Below are 20,843 nucleotides of genomic sequence, written 5' to 3'. Positions count from 1 at the left end.
CACCTATGAAGTGAAAACCATTTTAGGTGACTACATCATGAAGCTCAATGAGAGAAGACCAAGGCAACAAAGCAAAGGATGGCTACTTTGAGGAGTCAAAAATATAAGACATATTTGAGTTACTAATCTATTTTGTATTTGCTGCATAATTCCATATATTTTGCTTCATATATTTGATGTCTTCAGTATCTATCAACAATGTAGAACGTTATAAAAAATAAAAAATAAAGAAAAAACATTAGCCTTTCTCTGTTGCTTCATTATCTTTTGGGAAAAACCTTTTTGTTTTTGGTAATTTTTTTGATTATTTTCCTGCCATCATATTGCTGTACAACAATTTTTTTTTTACAATAAACAGTTTTAATTATTTTTAAATTCACACTGGTTTACTTGAGAAGACGAAGAACAAGGAGAAGAGGAGAAATTGAAATAAATTGAATCAGGTCAAATCAAGCACAAGTCTGTAGGTGGCGGTAAAGAGTCCGTTAGAGAACAAATCGACACAACATTCGTAGAAGAAGGAGTGGCGCACAGGAGCATGTGTAGAAGTCGTGGGTTGGTGGTACATCGGGTGTGAAATGGAGAGCAAACACATGTCAGCTTTTGCCTTGTATCAAAATGTAAAATCGGACCAGCCTCCTCCGGCTAAGAAGCCTCCAATGCAGGTACACACACGTAAAACCAAAGACTGAGTGTCTGACTGCTGCACGAGGAGCAACACTGACTCCAGCCCTCTCCTCTTTATCTGCACACGTCTGTCTTCTGGGCATTGTTTTAACCTCTCTGTTTTTATAGGCGGAAGTTAAGAAGAAAAAGAAAAAGGACAATGCAGCCTTTAAGCTCAAAGTCAAAGTTCAAGCAAAAGCTGAGAGGAAGAAGATGCGAAAGAAGCTTCACAAGCCGTCACAAAAAGAGGAGAATCAGAAGGAAGTTCCGCACGTGAGTGTGTTTACCTGCTAGTGTAAATATAGAGGTTTAATGTCTTCTGAATTTCAAAAACGTGTAAGGCCTAATAGAGTGTGTGTTTGTCAGAATCAGGTGACGGTGGAGTGTGTGAGCGCTGAGCCTCTCGAGACTCTGCTGGCAGACCTGGCAAAAGTCAACAACAGCAGGGAGAGAGCGAGCAAGCTGTTCCAGTGGCTCATCACCCCCATTCCTGACAAGATGTTTTTCAGGTACAAACAGCTGGCACTCCTTATTTCGAAGCTCTCTCTCTCTCTCTCTCTCTCTCTCTCTCTCTCTCTCTCTCTCTCTCTCTCTCTCTCAACCTTTATTGACACCCAGTAACTTTTAGTACACACTTTAATATTCTGCTCCTTCAGTTACTTTACCTCACTTTTCATTTACGTCATTTACATGTGATAAGGTCCACAAGCACAAACAGGGGCCTTGTTTTAGGACCATGTATTAATGCTCACAAAACAATAAAACAGTTTGAAGCTAATAGGGGAGGAAAGGAGGAAAGCTGTGCCTGAGAATCTATTTCTTTCTGATGCTCATCAGGGAAAGTCCAAAGACTTTAGACACTGTTAAAACGTTATTATTCATGCTCAGTAGTCTGGGGGATCTTCTGGGAGTGGTGATATCATTTTCCAGAGACCTGATTGGCCATTAGCCAGTGATTTTTATACATGTTGATCTTTAATCTTGAACATAAACTGCTCTGGAGCAGGTTAGGTCTGCAGCATAAGTGACCTGTCTGAGAAATGAACTGCTGCAGCAATACTCAAACCCCAGGGTTAACCAACTAACTTAAATCATGCTCCTTAGTACAGGTCTTGGGTATTGATACATTTCCCTCTTTCCTCAGGGAAATATGGGAAAAAAAGCCCATCTTTGTCCAACGTAAGAATCCTGATTACTACAAGGGACTGTTCTCCACAGCAGAGCTCGATCGCATTTTCAGAGAGGTAAGAAACCTGAAACTAAGTCTTAAACTTAGTTAAAAATGGATACTGCGCTTTTTCTTTTTCAAAACATTGAATTAGCACCAGGTGAGTCAAGGGAAGGTGCAAGTGGAACCAAGTACTTGAAATGTTTGGAGAATGGGTGGATAAACAGAAGACATAATCTCCCCATCTGTGTTTATCAGGGGACATGATGGATGGCAGGCTTTATTGGCACTTTTAAGGATTGTAATCTGTTACTGGAAGTCTCACAAATGTTTTAACCAAACTGGCACCTTTTTTAAACCTCTAATTCGGGGATGTCAATTTGGCCCGTCAAAGGCAAATCTGGCCCACTGGACAGTTTTGGAACACGTGAAGTCGGACATAAATTTTGGGCTTTTAACTGTATTTTTCTGAAGTTTTACAGCTTTTCCTATTGATGAAGACCTCCGCCACAGCCATTCACATTACCAAAGTAATTAAGATATCTCAGGGATTAAGTGTCTAGTTAAACTTCTTTACACTGATAGAAAGGGGCGTTTCACTGGTCGACTGTATGTAGCCGCCATGTAAAATTAGAGACAACCCTGCTCTAATTGTGCAGACTAATAATCGTCCAGAGCAGTTTGGTCATATTTGTTAGTATAAATAAGGAATAAAGGTCCTGAATATTTGTTGACTTTTTTAATATTTAAGGAAGATGTTCAGTATGGAGTGAACCTGGATGTCACAAGTTACACTAATGGCAAGAGAGAGACTCACAATCCTCCAGGGAGAGTGCTCCCATACACTGCGTGGGACTTCTATGAGGTGGGGACACAGTGCTGCAGGCTGCTGATTTATGATTATGTCTAAAGCAAGATTTCAGTGATTTCTGCATTTTTAATGTCCTGATTACTTTCCTAATAATTGGGCCCTTTGATGCAAATTAGCTGCATTCACTTTCTCTGTGGGGATCATTAAAGCTTATCCTCATTTTCATATTTTCTGGGACCACCTTCATTAAGAGAAAAATCAGATGTATATTTATGTACTAAGTAATATTTTAATTTGAATATTTTTCATTGCCGCATGATAGAAGTCATTCCATTAGCTGCATCAGTGCGCCATCTGCTCTGTGCTGCAGATTAGTAGTCATCTTGGTGTCTCAATTCCCAGAGTGGCTGCTCCCTCCGCATGCTGAATCCTCAGGCTTTCTCCTCCACGGTGTGGAACGTGCTGTCCATCCTCCAAGAGCAGTTTGGCAGCATGGCGGGAGCCAATATGTAAGTATTTGGGGCAAAAATCGGTCACATTGGGGAATACTCCATTTGTTTTGGTCTTGATCTGTGTATGCCTTTTCTTCAACCAGATACCTGACACCACCTGGCACACAAGGATTTGCTCCACATTATGATGACATTGAAGCCTTTGTGGTTCAGCTGGAGGGGAAGAAACACTGGCGAGTGTACAGCCCAAGGTGAAAAACGGCAGGGAAACTTTCAAAAAAGAGCACCACAATTTTAAAGTGCACATTATGTGATGTCATTACATTAGTAAACCTCTGCAAATGTTTTAAATCAGCAAACTTGCATAACAGACTTGTTTATAGTATGTGGGTCATGATGGACTAAAGTTTTATACAAAACTACTTAAGCATCCAAATCAGTGTTGATTGAACCCAGCAAAGCCTGAACCATAAAATAATTGGCAGAAAATTCTCATTTTTGTGAAACTGGGGTGTTTATTGAACCTTCAGACCAATTAAAACAATAATAAATTGTCTTTTTTTTTTTTTTAGATCAGACGATGAGGTCTTGCCCGTGCTTTCGAGTCGTGAGTAAAAACAAAACTAATCGTCTTAGTAGTTTTTAACGGTTGCGTTTTATTAGCATAATTATTTGATGCCTTTGGGTCTGAACCTCATGGGATCCTGGGGCAGCAGGGGAATGGGTACTTTGTAAAAAGCACTTGTAATTAAAAGTAAGAGAATGATGGTGGAGTGGGTTTGATAAAGGAGGGCAGAAAAAGAAATATTTCATGTCTTGTGGTGTCACTTACAAATAAATTTAAAAAAATTACAAACAGTTTTTAATCATAATATGTAAACATTATTATACATGGAGAAAATGCATGAATATGTAAAGATTTGCTAGCCCTGAAACAGACTTTGGCTCTCAGCGAAGGCGGTCGCACTTTTCCTCCTCTCCTCCTTCCCCTTATCTTCCCTGCTTAGCCTCTATGTCCTTGTCTTGTCTTGTGTGCATTACTTTCCCTGGAACAGTCTCTCACTGTCGTTCTCTAAAACCTAAAAGAGAATTATGGATTTGATCAAATGGTCTCTGAATGCTATTGACACCCTTTTCTCAACGAAAAGTCTGGGCTCGGGAGAGCCCGAGTGCTCTGGAGGGACTTTCCCTGCCGGATACACGATGGACGGGTGGCAGAACTGGAGGGTCATGTGCCTGGCGGGACTGTCGATCGAGGACGCTGAAGATATCTACCTATTCGGAACCATGATAACAGGGTTCTTGCTGATCGGAGCTGGCTTGGCCCTGGTTTATCGGAGAAATAAGAGAGCGGAACCGGCTGTTCAAACCCCCCCAAGGCTGCCCGCTGGAATTGAAGCGATGGGACGAGGCGCGACCTCTCACAACGAACGCAGCATGGTTAACACCTTGGAGACGCTTACAGCTGCTGTGAAGGCTCAAAACAACACCATTGAGCGTATGGGGGGGATACATCAGAGAGAGGCCTGCTCAAAATGAGACCCTTGAGCGACAGTTGGAACACATCGCGGAACGGATCACTGCAGTTGTGGGGTCTCAGAATCAAAAGAATGACAACACCACCTAACAGAAGTTTGATACCATCATGGGGAGGCTCGCGGCTCTCCAACAGGAGATTGAGAGACCAGTGTCGGAGTGTTAAAGAACAGCTTGAAATTATCCTGGGCTGCTCGCATGGAAAATCAACAAAATCAACATAGTAATGCAGACACCACCATGGTGCCAGCTGCAGGCCCAAGGCTGGACCCGAATAATCACTCCCTGATAACGACTGTGTGATGACTATTCTTCCCATCCCATGCAAGGCCACCTGGATTGGCTGGAGGACTGTTTACTTAGCCTGATAGGGCAAAGGACACTGTCTCAGCTGAACTATGGACACGCACACACATACACTTACACTGATAAGCACTCACTCATCCCTCAACTCATCACTCAACTTGTAACCCCATGTGATGTCTGTGTTATGTGTGTAAGGTCGGGGGGGGGTCCCATTTTCACTGCAGGGCAACCTGCTTGTGACAAATAAAGCTTGATTGATTGATTGATAAATTACTGATTTGTGGAAATAAAATGGTCTCTCTTGCTTGGAAAACAGAATTATAAATAAATATAATTAATGCTCAGGGGTGTCTGCTTTGTGATTTCTCTTCAGCAAACTTCGACCAGGCAGACATTGGTAAGCCGATCCTAGATGTGGTGGTAGAAGCCGGAGATCTCATCTACTTCCCTCGAGGTTTTATCCATCAAGGCAACTGCCTACCAGATGCACACTCTCTGCACATCACCATCTCCTCTTACCAGAAGAACAGCTGGGGAGATCTGCTGCAAAAGGTAAAAAAAAAACCTCCGTTTCCCCCTGTGATGCATGCAGATGAAGACAACGGCCGGACTCTGAAACCAGTACCAGTGCCAGTAGTGAGCAAAAGGGTATAAATCTTGCATCCAGCATGAAGTGGTTTTGCATTGCAGGTGAAGAGTAATAATCAAAGCAGTCTTTCCTGCTGACAGATGATACTAATGATTTCTGGTGGAGAGTATTTCGCTGACGGTTCATACATCACCTGTCTTTCTTAACCTAAGGATTGCCTAAGACAGTTATACTTACAAAGGGGTATTCATAATTTACTGCTCTTTTTTTTTTCAGCTGGTCCCAGCAGCATTGGAAGTAGCAATGGAGGAGGACGTGGAGTTTAGACGGGGTTTACCTCTGGACTACCTGACGTACATGGGAGTACAGAACTCCGACAAGGTATTTAAATGAAGTGATTTTTACCAACTTTTCAGGTGTTGTCCTCATTTACTCCCAATTACTAGCTAAAGACAAAACTTATCCTTGTGTAGGAAGACCCGCGCAGGGCAAAGTTCTTCTCTCGTATCGATAATCTGATGAAGAGGCTAACAAATTACGCACCACTGGATGCTGCTGTTGATCAGAAGGCTAAAGATTTCATTCATGACTGCCTTCCTCCCACTCTCACTCCAGGTATGTGATGGAGAGAGCTGTAATTGTTGCAATAGTTTTTTTTTTTTAATGAGATGCATGTCACGATATTGCTTTTAATTCTAATTCATACCATCACCCACAGATGAACTGGTCACCAGTGTGAAAGGAGCACCTACAAGGTGGGAAGGTGGACAAGTAAAGGATGTGGGTGTACACATCACTACCCAGACTCAAATCAGAATTCTACGTGCTCAGTGTGCCCGGTAACACAGATTTTTTTGACTATATGTTAAGGCTACCAATTAAAGCAGAAAAGTGTCATTGTCATTTGTCTTGTAAATCTTTATCGCCAGGTTATGCAATGACGGAGATGTGGTTCATCTTTACTACACCACTGACAACTCCAGAGTTTACCACAAAGAGCAGCTCAAGAGTTTTGAAATAAAACCAGAGGTAAAGATTGGTAGATGTGTTTGTCATCAAATGTCAGGTCTCGTAAACTGTGCTAATGATGGGGTTGACTTGTTTTTCCTCTTAGTACACAGATGCTGTCGAGTTTTTGATCCATTCATATCCCGGCTTTGTGACAGTAGGAAGCCTCCCATGTGAATCTGCGCAGGACAGGGTAATTATTACCTTCACACACTCTGTTATGTTTAGTTTTGTTTTTGGCAGAAGGTGTCTCGTATGTGGCAGCTTATCTTCAGTGTTTTAGATGGGTACCTGTATAAACGGGGTTTCTGCACAGTGAAATCACTTATTTAGTCCTGTGTTTCTCATTAGTGGTTGATCCTCATGTTTTTCCCTTTACTTTTTCCCAGATTGCTTTGGCTGAACTACTTTTTGAGAAGGGGATTATCCACACTGCAGAACCACTGTAGCACTAGATTCTTCCATCATGGTGACTGCATGAAGAGATCAAATCACTTTATACAAAATAAGATCTTCAGTGGAGACCATGTCTGCTCCAAGTAGCCTTCATTAGCTCGACTGGAAATGGATAATGCATTTGTGATTTTGCTGTTCAACTAAAAATAAAAATTTTTATATCGTTTTTGTCTTGTACAACCAGAATCATTAACAAGTACCAAATGATTTCAATTAATGGCATCTTTATTATTGGTTGATACAACTCAAAAACAGAGGTACAGGAGTCTTCTTAAATATTGTGATTTGAGGACACCCATTCGTTCACACCACACAGGCTTTCAAGTAGAGAGCAGTCTACCTCCAGGTCACCTCCTCTCCAGGCTTCAGTTCCCTATAAAAAGAAGAAAAATTTGAAGTTTTGTAAGATGTTTGGCTTTCGCAGAACAGAATGATGGATGAGTACAGTTTTACACCAGAAGATCACTACTGGAGTTATCGGCTGAAAGTGGAAAAGTGTAGAAACAAAAAGTGTTATATGGTAATCTATTAAAGTGGATTTGCATAGATATAGAAGGCAGTTGGTTATTAATTGAGCCTTTTTTAGGAAAAAAAAAGGAGATAGGAGTCAAAGTAACCTTAAGGATTTATAGCACTAGCTTTTTAGGAAAATTTACAGGTGGATTTTTTATGAAATTGCAGATTTCATGTATTTATAACTTTGCCCAATTGAAAATATCCATGCACTAAACTAATAACTCCAGGCCATGGGCTATTGTGTACACAGTGACAAACATCACCATGAAGTCAACATAGTAGCTTGTCTTTAAATTCAAGAATAACCTGAGGGGTTTGTTTTGTTTTTATTTGGTGAACAGTCACTCGTTCTTACCTTCCGTACAAAGCACTCTTGTTTCTGAAAGCTGTCAACTTCTGGTCCTGTTGCTTGTCAAGGTACCATCCAATGACAAAGCCTGTGGGGACAAATATGTGCGCCCAGTACTGGCGGGCAAAGGCTGCCAAGTTCACCATGGTTCCTACCTAAAAAGAAAAAGAGCATGGGTTTTATACTCCCAAATTAAACTTATGATTGCAGTTGTGCATTCATATTTGTATAATAAGAAGAATGGATACAGGAAAGCACAAGCATAAATGATACAAGAACATTTACCACTATTGCTGAACAGCCTAATCTCTGTTTAAGCTATTTGAAAGGCTAAATACTAATATAGCAATATCTTATTGCTTTCTTTTAAGATACACCATTGATACACTGGCACCACATAGATACCCCTGTTAAATAAACAAATCAGTTATTAAATCATGATTTTAAATGAGGCTCTCAAATGAATAAGGGTAAAAGTTAACTAAAATAAAATTAAGGGAAATACTGTTAAAAGTGTAGGAAATCAGATCACTTACAACTGAAGTGACTTATTAAAAGTAATAATGAACGCAACGACAGCTTTCTGCTTTTAATTCCATTTCTTTCCATTTAGTTACACAGATTTAGATTTTGCATGTACTCGGGTTATCTTTGTCTAATGTTAAAATTTGTTTGATCTCAAACATTTCAGTGAAACAATTTTTTTTTTTTTAAACTAAGATCAGGAAAGGGAGAATGCTTTTTATATTGTGCCACCATCATTATTTTGATCATGCTGCGAGTCCCAACCATTAAAAGAGACGTTGTAATGTTTAGCAACATGTAGTATTCTGGGGGTAGCCCATGTTCATAGATTTAGAGGACCTGCAAAAAACTTCTAGAAAACAAAATTAGCTAATGTTGTCAACTAAAAATGACAGACATTTTCTTGCACAATAAGCACAACAACCGAGTGTCTTTAAACGCCTACTTTAGATTCTAAGAATGTGTACACCTTGACAATGATTTACAACACTTCTTTATGCACTTCAATGAGGTTTGACAGGCAAACCTCATTAAATGCACATCAGACCACGGTCACTTCAGTTATCATATGGTAGCCATGCATTACATTACAGCTTGCTTATATATATATATATATATATATATATATATATATATATATATATATATATATATATATATATATATGAAGCTGAATACTAAATATCCGGTAAGTCTGCAGATCGTTCATCACAAACTTTTGGTATCCTAGAGAGAGGCACTTGGCTAGCTAGCCTGTCAGCTAGTTAGCCTTAGCAATATGTTTTAAGATGTAGTTAAGGATTATTTCTAAGATGCACTGGTTACTGTATTGTCAGTACAACAAACACATTAAAACGCACTGGCTCGACCAAAAAAGAATAATGAATGTAATATTAATATCTAAAATAATACCTTCTGTTTACACCAGCCGCGGCCTTCAGTTCCTCATTCAGCAAGCGAAGGACATCGGATTCTACCAACTGTAAACTTACGACGAGGTGGTTTCATATTTTTAAATAATACATTTTAATGTCAAAGCACAAGTAGTGGAATATTAGATACGATCCAACACTGAAACTATGATGTTAAAGGTGATGTGTTCAGATACCTTTCGAAAAAAATCTAAATGTAGTGTTTTAGAAGAGATTTAGAATTATTTAGTAACGACACCACCATTTGTGGTATGCTCCTTTGCCCTCTCACACATGATGCAGCGGCAAGTATGTCTGCCGCTATCAAAAACGCGAGCCAAAATGGTTTAATTTGGGAATAACAGAAAAAAAGGTTGTTTTTTATTCCAGAAGACTAATCCATTATTTTACAATTAATGGTATGGTGCACGCTCCTTTGTTAGTTCATTTACACTCATTAGCTAGCACTGTAAATACACTTTGCTGGGCAATCTGCTAACAACTCTAAGCTAGCTGTGGCTAGCGACAAAACTATGTTTACATTATATTTACTTACAGCCTGTAAGCTGCATACATCACTGGTTAAAATTGTGCAACATTACGCTATTAGCCTCACACAGATTTTAATGGCAAACTCCAACCATGGTTGTGTTTGTTTTCTTTGTTGATTAAATTGAATGACTTTTCGCAGAGTCGCACTCACACATAAAGAGCCACGGGCCTTAGAGTTAGTAGGAAAGGTTTCGTGGTGAGGATAACATGCAAGCACAAATCTTATATTTCAGCTCGACAACTGAAGAACCATGACGTCCATTATCAAGCTGACAGCCGTGTCAGGGGTTCTGGAGGAGTCTGCCCTTTGTTACCTGCTGCAGGTGGATGAATTCCGCTTCCTCTTGGACTGCGGGTGGGATGAGAACTTCTCCACGGAAATCATAGATGCTATGAAGAGGTCGGTATACCGCCAGTCTTTCAAAAACAGTTGATGTTTCTATTTTTTTTAAACTCTTAGCAAAAAGTAAATGTGCCTTTATGAACTCACTAAACAGTACACCCACAGCAGTCTGGTTTATTGATGACTGACCTCCCCACCGTGAAGTAGGGGAAAGAAAGCTTGTGCCGACTTTTTTACTGACATAAAAAAAAGTTTATAATACTACTACTGCCCGTCACCCCTCCCAGGGTATGGGCTGCCAAAGGTAGATCTCCAGAGATTTCTGTCCTGGCCATTCTTTCTAGATGGGTCCAGGTGTAGCCCATCATTTATAATACTATAGTAAAAAGCTTCTAGTCCACAGATTATATGGTTCTGTTTGTTGGTTTCTGTCATACCACATATTAGACGATGGATGTAGGTTTTGTTTGAGTCTGAAAGTCATCTGCGAAGAAATCTTAACATCAAAAACCCAATGTACCTCACTTACATGTATGTTGAATTTGTACTTCTTCTGTCTCATCTTGTAGTAAAAGAATATCAGGCACAAGGAGATGGTTTAACATATATGGAGAGATTTCCAAATTTAGTCCTTTGCTTGTTTATGCTTTCATTAGCATGGATAAATGTATGTCTTCTAATTCTTGCTCTATTGCTGTTTCCTATACATATATACAACATGAATTATCTAATTAATACTCTAATGGCAATTTTGTAGATGTTAAGATTTTCACTGGGCGAAAGAATTAGATTAGAAGGACAGTTCCAGTTGAACAGTTTGGAGACAAAATGCGTGTGTATGTATGTGTGTATGTATGTGTGTGTATGTGTGTGTGTGTGTGTGTGTGTGTGTGTATGTATGTATATATATATATACATACACACACACACACACACACACACACACACACACACACACACACACACACAGTCATACTGCCCTATCAGCTAGGGCTGAACGATTATGGAAAATAATCTAATTGCGATTTTTTGCCCCAATATTGCGATTGCGATGCGATATGCGATTATTTTTTAAGGTATTTGTCTTCTGTATTATTAAACAAAGACAAGCAATACATCATATAGTATGGCCAATACTATATTACATTAATTTTAAACTGTTCTTTCCTGGAAGACAGACCTCTGTTATGATGACATGAGGTGATGCATGAATTGATGACTGACATTTTTATTTAACTTCTTCAATCACAACAGTATATTTGAACATACACAATAGTTTATTTTTAGCTTACAAACATCTGAGCATAAAGTGCTGACAAGGAACCCTGGTGTAAACATTAAAATGAAAGTCAGTACAATGTGCAGATTGCAGAAATATACATAAACAAAATCAGTGGCTTTACCACACTCAGTTTTTCGACATCTGTGAACTACTAGACAGTCATTCAATTAAAAAATAATATTAAATAAATAAAACTAATAAATAAAAAATACACACATCTTACTGATCTTTGCAGTCAGTAACATTACACATAAAGTGCAAACATAATAGCAATTGTATAAACACACACACAAACACGCCTTTAAAGTTTAAAGGCGTGAAATTGGACGGTCTAGCCTTCTGATTAGCGTCACCGCTGTCTCGGTGGAGTTTAATAAACTCGGCCGTCTGCTTCTTGCTATCTAAAATATAACCAGACACTGGTGTAAATTCTCGACTGTCTCATACTTCTGTTTAATAAGTTTTCTGTTTGACGTTTAGTCAGCTGTGTGAAAACCAAGGAGGAACCCACCCGGGGGATTAATAAAGTTTTATTTTATCTAATCTAATAACTTTAATCTCAGCCAAACCGATTTACTCACGAACAAACAAAACACTGAAAAAAGCCCAACAATAACATTTTTAGGTTGTCTAAGTGACTTATATATTACGTTTAACCCGAGCAGAGAAACTCCGCGGTGATCTGAAAATGATGTGCCGGGAGTTGTGCCGTTCTCGGCCGCATCAGTAACCCTCAAGCTCCCGGCTAGCTGTCGAGCTGGTGGGTAGCAGACGCCTCTGAAAACGTCGAAGCACTTTTGCAAATATGGGATATCTTGATAAACCGAGCAGATATTTGATGTTTACACAACTACTTTCTCGCCTGAAAATATGTTAAAAGTTTATTTTGTGACCCAGAAAGATTAGTATGAGTAATTTTAAAACTTAGTAGCGGCCGCCATTGTTGGAAACTGGAGTTTGGCTGGGCCGCGCTATGAATTCTGGGATATGGTAGTAATTTGGACAGCCTTCGGCGCGTCGCTGTGACGTAATCGGTCTACAAATGCGGCCTCAGGAGGATGCAGCCCATGAATTTGGACATGTCCAGAGTATAATCGCAGCCTTTGCGGTTAGAAAATTGCACTTGATCATGTCGCGATATTATCGCAAATGCGATATATCGTTCAGCCCTACTATCAGCACTCCAGTTGTAAAACCCTGTGTATTATAGTGCTTTATCACCAATGAGGAATTTCATACTCATTTCTAACTGTATCGGTTGGATGAACATCTATAGAGTCAAAAATAAAAGGCACAGCTCTACTCTTGAGGCTTCCAAACTACCTAAACTCTCCTCTCTTCTCACATCTAATAACAACAGCTACAGAGACAGTGGTTGAATTGTAACTTGCAGAGAAAAAATGTTTTTTAAAGTCTTATTTTAGCGCAAACTCAGGAAACCTCTAAATTGATTTTTACACAATAGCTATCTTAACACCAGGAGTATCAGAAGTAACCCTTGAAGCTCTTGCTTATAGAGCAAAATGACTGGGTTTGTATCAGAAATTGGTGAGGGTGGTCTCTGCCTATTCAGTTACCCTTGGAAAAAACCCCAAAACTATTTCAGTGGTTGTCACGTCTTTATTGATATGTATTGAGGTATCAAAACTCATCATTAAGGGTACAGGGCAGTTCATGAAATGTCATCTTTGTTGAGGGGGAAAGCATTAAACACAACTTTAAATATTTCCCATGTGCACATGTTAGTTGGCTTTGTTTCTGGAACTGTGCACCTTCTAATCTTGAATGAATCGCAAACTGTCCTCAAAGTAGAGGCCACTAGAAGCCTATATTTCCCTTGTAAAATGTAAAGCTTTATTATCTGTTTGAACTCCTTGTGAATGCGTATTGTTCTCCTTTAAAGAAGAAATTTTGATCTTGTGAGACGAGACTGTGCGATTGAATAAAGATTTGAATTAAACCACTCCACTTTTCTGGGACTTGAACCTGCTGCAATGCTCTTTTTCCCCCTCTCCAGACATGTTCATCAGGTCGACGCTGTGCTGCTCTCCCATCCCGACCCCATACACTTGGGAGCCCTGCCATACGCTGTGGGCAAACTGGGGCTGAACTGTACTATCTATGCCACAATTCCTGTCTACAAGATGGGGCAAATGTTTATGTACGATCTGTATCAGGTAAGAAGGGGATATGGGTAATGCATGATTTAATTAACAGAGGTTCTTTTTGGCTTGATTACCATTACTTTATTAAATTCTCTCTTTCTTTCCATGTAGTCCCGAAACAACAGTGAAGATTTTACACTGTTCACACTTGATGATGTGGATGCTGCTTTTGATAAGATCCAGCAGCTGAAATACTCTCAGATTGTCAATTTGAAAGGTGTGTTTTATTTGCAGAATAGGTGTTATTCCCTGTTTATGCACCACATATAACAATGTGATTGTTTATGTATTACCTGACAGGAAAAGGGCACGGTCTTTCCATTACTCCTCTTCCAGCCGGTCACATGATTGGAGGCACTATTTGGAAAATTGTGAAGGATGGGGAGGAGGAGATTGTTTACGCCGTGGACTTTAACCACAAGAGAGAAATGTAAGCAAAGAAAACGTTAATGTGAAATGAAATTTTATTGCTTTTAGTTTGGCTCATTGTTAATGCATTCTTTTTCTCTGTGTACTCCAGCCACCTCAATGGCTGCTCACTGGAGAGCCTCAGCCGTCCATCCTTACTTATTACAGACTCCTTCAATGCGGCGTATGTACAACCACGTCGTAAGCAAAGAGATGAGCAGCTACTTAGTACGTATTAATAGCCACTGGGCGCTTTAACACTAACACTATTACATCAATAATATGCGAGTTCATACTGCCATATTCTAACGGTTACAGATTTTATTATGTACATTTGTAATTCTCTTTTTCCGTTCTTCCACAGCCAATGTGATGGAGACCTTGCGTGGTGATGGCAATGTCCTTATTGCCGTAGATACAGCTGGGCGTGTGCTGGAACTGGCTCAGCTCCTGGACCAGATTTGGAGGACAAAGGATGCTGGGCTCGGAGCTTACCCACTCGCTCTGCTTAACAATGTTAGCTACAATGTAGTGGAGTTCTCAAAGTCCCAGGTACTGTTAACTGTTTGTTTTTTTTCACATCGGAGAAACTATTGAAATATTCAGATTTTTCCAGTCAAAACTTTCATTTTGTTACAGAGAGAGCACAGCAAATAATACATATTTGTTATAATTCTTGAATTCATTAATCACTGATCCTTTCTAGGTGGAGTGGATGAGTGACAAGCTCATGAGGTGTTTTGAGGACAAGAGGAACAACCCGTTCCAATTCCGACATTTGACCCTGTGCCACAGTCTGGCAGACCTGGCCCGAGTACCCAGCCCCAAGGTGGTGCTCTGCAGCCAACCGGACCTTGAGTCAGGGTTTTCTCGAGAACTTTTTATCCAGTGGTGTCAAAATGCAAAAAATTCCATCATCCTGACGTACCGCACCACACCTGGAACCTTAGCTCGCTACCTCATCGACAACCCTGGAGAAATGATGCTGGATCTGGAGGTGAGGCCTGCAGTCATAATGTTGATTTGCTGTACCAGAGGGTTGATATCTGCCCCATGGGAAGCTCCTGATGCTAATATGCAGACCCGGCTTAGGAAGAAACAAAACGTGTCAGTTTGTCATTTACACCGTATCCATTTGCCACTTTTTCTTGTTACAACAGGTCAAGAAGAGAGTAAAACTCGAAGGCAAGGAGCTGGAAGAATACCTGGAAAAGGAGAAACTTAAGAAAGAAACTGCCAAAAAACTTGAACAAGCAAAAGAGTAAGTTTCTACAGAAAAAGACATGAGATGACTCGTAGCTTAAGGGTTGCATGTATTTTCTCTGTGATGCTTTTGGTGTTACAAAACGTTTCATCAGTCAGTTCACGAGTACGACAGCAAATTAGGTTTGGAAAAAATGCCATCACAAATGCAAACTGTGGTCTAGACTGCAAATCTCAAACATGCTGTTTAAAAGGAAATCTGTAACTGCGAGATGAGTCATAACACGTTTATGACAAACATTTATATTCTACTACCGAGCAAAAATACGTTGTCTGCTCTTAGATAAATTAAACTTTTAAGTATAGAATTAATATTTATTTTATGGGTTTGCAGGGTGGATGTGGACTCCAGCGATGAGAGCGATATGGATGATGATCTGGATCAGTCGGCTGTAGTAAAAACCAAACACCACGATTTGATGATGAAGGGCGAGGGCAGCCGTAAAGGCAGTTTCTTCAAACAGGCCAAAAAGTCATATCCAATGTTCCCCACACACGAGGAGAGAATCAAATGGGACGAGTATGGAGAAATCATCAGGTACTCGATACTAATGCACAAAAACATCAGATGACTGATGAATGCAGGAGGCCACTAATGTGAAACTCTGACTTTTATCAATGATAATATAATAATAAAAACCAATGTTACCTTTTAAAGGCTAGAGGAGTTTCTGGTTCCTGAATTGCAAGCCACAGAGGAGGAGAAGAGCAAATTAGAATCTGGTTTGACCAATGGAGATGAACCTATGGACCAGGATCTGTCTGTAGTCCCCACAAAATGCATCTCAAGCATAGAAAGTCTTGAAATAAGGTCAGTGATCATTGTGATAATTTGGCTGTGTTTTCTCAGCCATTTTAACTGGCCATTGGCAAACAGTACAGTAGAATCCACCTCCACGTGATTGAATATCAACCTGTATGATGCTGAAAATTGTTATGTGTAGTCAACAAGTCTCTGGTGTCTCTGGCGCAGTTCTTGTCCTAGCAAGGGTAGTGTTGAAAGGCTTGACCTCATCTCTGTTTCTTCACAGAGCAAGGGTCATGTACATAGACTACGAGGGTCGCTCTGACGGGGACTCCATAAAGAAGATTATCAATCAGATGAAGCCCAGACAGCTGGTGATTGTTCGTGGGCCACCAGAAGCCAGTCTGGACCTGGCAGAGTCCTGCAAGGCTTTTAGCAAGGACATCAAAGTCTACACGCCTAAACTGCAGGAAACTGTGGATGCCACTAGTGAAACCCACATCTACCAGGTTAGCTTCATTTAAGGCCTGTGTAATTATATTTTTAATAAAGTGTGTTTATTTGTCTTTTTCCCCCAAAATTTAGTAATGGGTGCATTTGATCTTATAGCTTAAATGTGTTTTATGACCTTAAATATGAAGTATTGTGTTGCAATCCTTCCAAGACTCGTCAGGGTCTTCATACTATCTTGTTTTCTGTCCTGGTAAAGGTGCGGTTAAAAGACTCCTTGGTGAGCTCTCTGCAGTTCTGCAAGGCCAAAGACACGGAGCTAGCGTGGATTGACGGTGTGCTGGACATGCGTGTAGTGAAGGTGGATACCGGCGTGATACTGGAGGAGGGTGTGAAAGACGAGGCGGAAGAAAGCGAGCTGGCTATGGACATCGCCCCCGATCTTGACATTGACCCCATCAACATAGCAGTCACGGCACAGCGAGCCATGAAGAACTTGTTCGGAGAGGACGAGAAGGAGTTTTCCGAAGAGAGTGATGTCATTCCCACGCTGGAACCACTGCCACCAAACGAGGTGGGGAGCAGAAATCTTGCTGTCTTGAATGATTTTGCAGTTCTTTTTGATGGTTTATGTTGCATAATGCATCCACACACTGTATTTAAAAGCTGGACAATCTTCCATGTATTTCTAACTTTTCTTTTTAAAACTTTAAGTTTGACTTTCTTTCCATCTCCAACCATGCCCATATTTGGACAAGATATCACAAGCTAGCTTGGTTAGCAATGTGCTATTGTGTTTTCTAGTGATGTGAAATGAGATGTTAATTTTGGCTTGTGCAAAACAGCAAATTTCTGTACAGCTGTTTTGCTGTACAGAAATTATACTTAGATTAAGACTGATTGTTACATGTGACTCATAGAGTAGCCCTACTCTAATCTATTCATCGTTTTTTTGGAAGGGGGTTTCCCCCAAGGGGCCACATAAAAATCAGGAGTATGCACGGCCGCACCAATATGCTGAACTTTTTGGCCTGCAAAATAACTGTCGCAATACTGTCGCATTCTATTGAAGAACACTTGAAATTTACAACATATAAACAAGTAGAAAAACATTTATGATCTCATAAATCAAAGAAAAGAGTGGACAAATTTTCACACAGAGTTCTCAACCCCCTGTCGATCAATAGCCATTTAAGGCATGTTTTCATTGACTTTACTTTTCAAGCCTAGGGGCTACAGCCAACTCTCATGAACCATCTTTAGCTGCTCTGAGATAGTCTCCTAATTGTGAGCTCACAAAATTCTGCTTATATCTTCCAGCTCTAAACTTTTTCTCTTCGTCTCCCAGTGTCAGGCTCTGCACATGTTCTAAACACGTGTTTGAGTGGAGGACTTTCAAATATTCACTTTCAAGTTTATTTTGCTGCTGTAGAGTTGTTAGATATTTTTGAATGAGAGATCAAACACAGTCTGTTTTTCCCAGTGTGCCCCAAACATTTAGATGGGTCAGTGATGTTGTACGAGTGAGTGGTCCCACCTCTGAGTGCGAAGAAAGCTAAAGAGGGTGGAACGAATGCTAAATAGGGCGCTTTGTTTCGATTCAGCTCAGAGAGAATATGTGATCGTAAGGCTTGTTTTTGCTGCTGCTCATTTTGACAGGTAGCCTCATTTCCTTGCAGTAATGCAAATTGTTTTGGCAAATGAAACAACATGAGCAGCATGTGACTTTTAGGCCCAAATAGCTGCTACAATTAGTGCATAAAACTTATTTTGGCATTTTAATGTCATTTGACCAACGTACGATGCAGAAATGATCCCTGAAAGAAAACTTTTCCCAAGGCTCGTGATGTGATTGTGATAGTCTGCGTCCAAAAGAGTGAATAAGGAGTCTTTGTAGGAAAAGTTTGACCCTGTTTCACTCTCTCTTCAGATTTCAGGGCATCAGTCTGTGTTTATCAACGAGCCTCGTCTGTCTGACTTCAAGCAAGTCTTGCTGAGAGAGGGCATCCAGGCCGAGTTTGTGGGAGGAGTGCTGGTATGCAACAACATGGTGGCCGTCCGCAGAGTAAGTGTCCTTCCTTCCCATGAAAGAATACTAGATAGATAGAAAACCAGTCAATTAGTCATATTAAACCTGCCAGTGTTTCAAATAATTGTGTTTTAAATGCTGTTTGAAAGACCGTTTCTCTTTACACTCTTGGCTATAGTGACATGAGACTCTGAGCCATCGGATGCAGCGATGCACAGTTGAAAATTAATCGCATGAGACACACTAACAAAAAATTACAACAAACTGTGCTTGTCCATTTGTTTGATTATAGATTGTGGATCCCGAGCAGTTCCTTATGGTGCACTGAGCACGTCATTTCATATGTCATGGGAAAGTCTGGGGTGTAGAGAAAAACAGGTGGAAGCAATAGGCTGTAAATCTGCTTCCTGTTTTCTCTTAAAGTGTATTTGCATGAACAGGAGGAAGAAAACTGGTTTTAATGTTGATACTCTGTAGGTACCTGACTGTTTTTCTAAGACAGACTTGAAAAATTGAGTACTTTAACGTTTCTTTACTTAAGCACAAATACCCCAAATGGTAGTTTACACACAAAGAGAAACAAATACAGCGTGCGTAAGTAGGCTACCAAAGCCCCAGCAGCAAATTAAAACATCTCACCTCAGCCAAAAGATGCAAATAAGAAACACAGGCAAAGCTACAGAGAAAGTAGGAGTGAGCCAGGATACTAACAACAACCTGCATAATTGACAAGAACTTAAAATAGATGCAACCCAGAAAAGGAAATCAAAGAGAGCCGAGACTCGTAAAGGAGTGCGGTGTTTAACTGTAAAATCTTGATGCAGATTCATTAGACGCTTTCATCCAAGTTTGTAGGAAGGAATGGGGAACACACTTGTTTTTAAGGTCTGGTGTGATGTACAAGGCTGGTGAAGGCTTGCTGTGTGAGGACCTGGTGGATGACCTGTGCATGTTTGCGCTCTCTTTGTCCAGACGGAGGCCGGACGCATTGGCCTGGAAGGCTGCCTGTGTGACGACTACTATAAGATCCGGGAGCTCCTGTATCAGCAGTACGCTGTTGTATAGCTGCAGCAGAGCACACCATGGAAATACAGAGACAAGCCTTTACAAGGACTTTACCCAGAGAAGATGCGTGTACCTCTTCCCGATGAGCAGTTCCGACTGTTTCACTGCAAACCGTGTTGAACATTTTCCTTTTCCTGTACCTTTTATAATTTCTTTTCCAGGTAATTTTTTTTATTGGTAGTTTACCTCAATAATGGCAAAGGCAGATGCTTCCATGGACTGACATCTTTGTGTGAACAGATTCTGAAGTCCTCCCTCTTTACAATCACATCCAAGTAAATGTTTTGGGCCTCCAGATCTGTCATTAAAAATCTTTTTTTTCCAAGATGTATTTCTGTTTGTCTTAAATGTCCATAACTTCAAATGCTGGCTATTCAGTCCTACAGTTATGTTGCGTTACTTGCCTATTCACGCATTCATAATAATAATAATAATGGATACTTTATTGATCCCCATGGGGAAATTACTTGTTTTGCTCTGCATTTGACCCATTCACTCAGTGAAGCAGTGGGCAGCCCACTAAGCAGGCGCCCGGGGAGCAGTGTGTAGGGACGGTACCTTGCTCAGGGGTACCTCAGGGTAGCCGTTAAGTGGATTCGAACCGCCGACCTTCCGATCATGGGGCGACCACTTTACCTACTGAGCTATCCCTGCCCTACTTTACTGCTTATATAAGGTAAAATCGAAAACTTCTCAGAATCCTTACTGGGCTGGCATGTATATTGTGCTTTTTCAGTGTTATTGACCACTCAGAGCACTTTATACTACAAGCCCACATTCGTATTTCACATATACTCATACAGGACTTTATGCTGTGCACTTAAGCTCTTTATCTACCTTCCATTCACACCTACGGCCACTTTAGATTCACCACTGCACTTCTTTGGGCTGTGGGAGGAAGCCAGAGGAAGCCCACACAGGCACAGGGAGAGCACGCAAACTCCACACAGAAAGGCCCCGGCCTACCTGGAGATTCGAATCCAAAATGTGGCCGATTTAATTCGATAATCTTCTCTTCCACCTCTGTATGTTTTCACTGCGCACGGCAGAGGCACACTGGCAAGGAAAGAGAACAGGGTTCCAGCAGTTAGGGCTTGACAAAGCTCCAGAGCTTCATATTAGTTCTCTCAGAATCTACACTTTGAGATGAATTCAGATCAACTGATATTGAGGAATAAACACACAACCAAACAGAAATCCAGACAATGATAAACCTAACCAGTGCAAAAATGAAAATAAGCCAATAAG

The 20,843-nt window shown here is 40.5% G+C and overlaps 2 protein-coding genes across 3 annotated transcripts; both read left to right on the top strand.

Moving 5' to 3' along the window:
* The first annotated feature begins 517 nt into the window (after nt 1–517).
* Nucleotides 518–7,158, top strand: riox1 (ribosomal oxygenase 1). Its single transcript, XM_080883459.1, has 15 exons — nt 518–665; nt 796–939; nt 1,033–1,175; nt 1,811–1,910; nt 2,586–2,699; nt 3,048–3,154; nt 3,241–3,348; nt 3,670–3,704; nt 5,313–5,491; nt 5,805–5,909; nt 6,002–6,143; nt 6,247–6,367; nt 6,458–6,557; nt 6,643–6,729; nt 6,926–7,158. Exons 1-15 carry the CDS (start codon nt 579–581, stop codon nt 6,983–6,985), a joined length of 1,632 nt encoding a protein of 543 aa, XP_080739585.1. The 5' UTR covers nt 518–578; the 3' UTR covers nt 6,986–7,158.
* Nucleotides 7,159–9,552: 2,394 nt separating this feature from the next.
* cpsf2 (cleavage and polyadenylation specific factor 2) lies at nt 9,553–19,729 on the top strand. Of its 2 annotated transcripts, none has more exons than XM_080883449.1 (15): nt 9,553–9,712; nt 10,079–10,245; nt 13,488–13,647; nt 13,747–13,852; nt 13,936–14,065; nt 14,156–14,271; nt 14,408–14,595; nt 14,750–15,040; nt 15,204–15,304; nt 15,641–15,844; nt 15,965–16,117; nt 16,338–16,560; nt 16,761–17,075; nt 18,432–18,566; nt 19,503–19,729. In XM_080883449.1, the coding sequence occupies exons 2-15, from the start codon at nt 10,097–10,099 to the stop codon at nt 19,593–19,595; spliced, it is 2,364 nt and encodes a 787-aa protein (XP_080739575.1). In that variant the 5' UTR covers nt 9,553–9,712; nt 10,079–10,096; the 3' UTR covers nt 19,596–19,729. The 2 variants fall into 2 exon arrangements, with proteins under 2 accessions (XP_080739575.1, XP_080739576.1); XM_080883450.1 differs by having other exon boundaries at nt 9,566–9,666.
* Nucleotides 19,730–20,843: the final 1,114 nt, after the last annotated feature.

The sequence above is a fragment of the Rhamphochromis sp. 'chilingali' genome, assembly GCF_963969265.1.
Source record: "Rhamphochromis sp. 'chilingali' genome assembly, chromosome: 5".
In the NCBI taxonomy this organism is placed as follows: domain Eukaryota; kingdom Metazoa; phylum Chordata; class Actinopteri; order Cichliformes; family Cichlidae; genus Rhamphochromis; species Rhamphochromis sp. 'chilingali'.
This window is presented reverse-complemented; position numbering and strand designations above follow the sequence as displayed.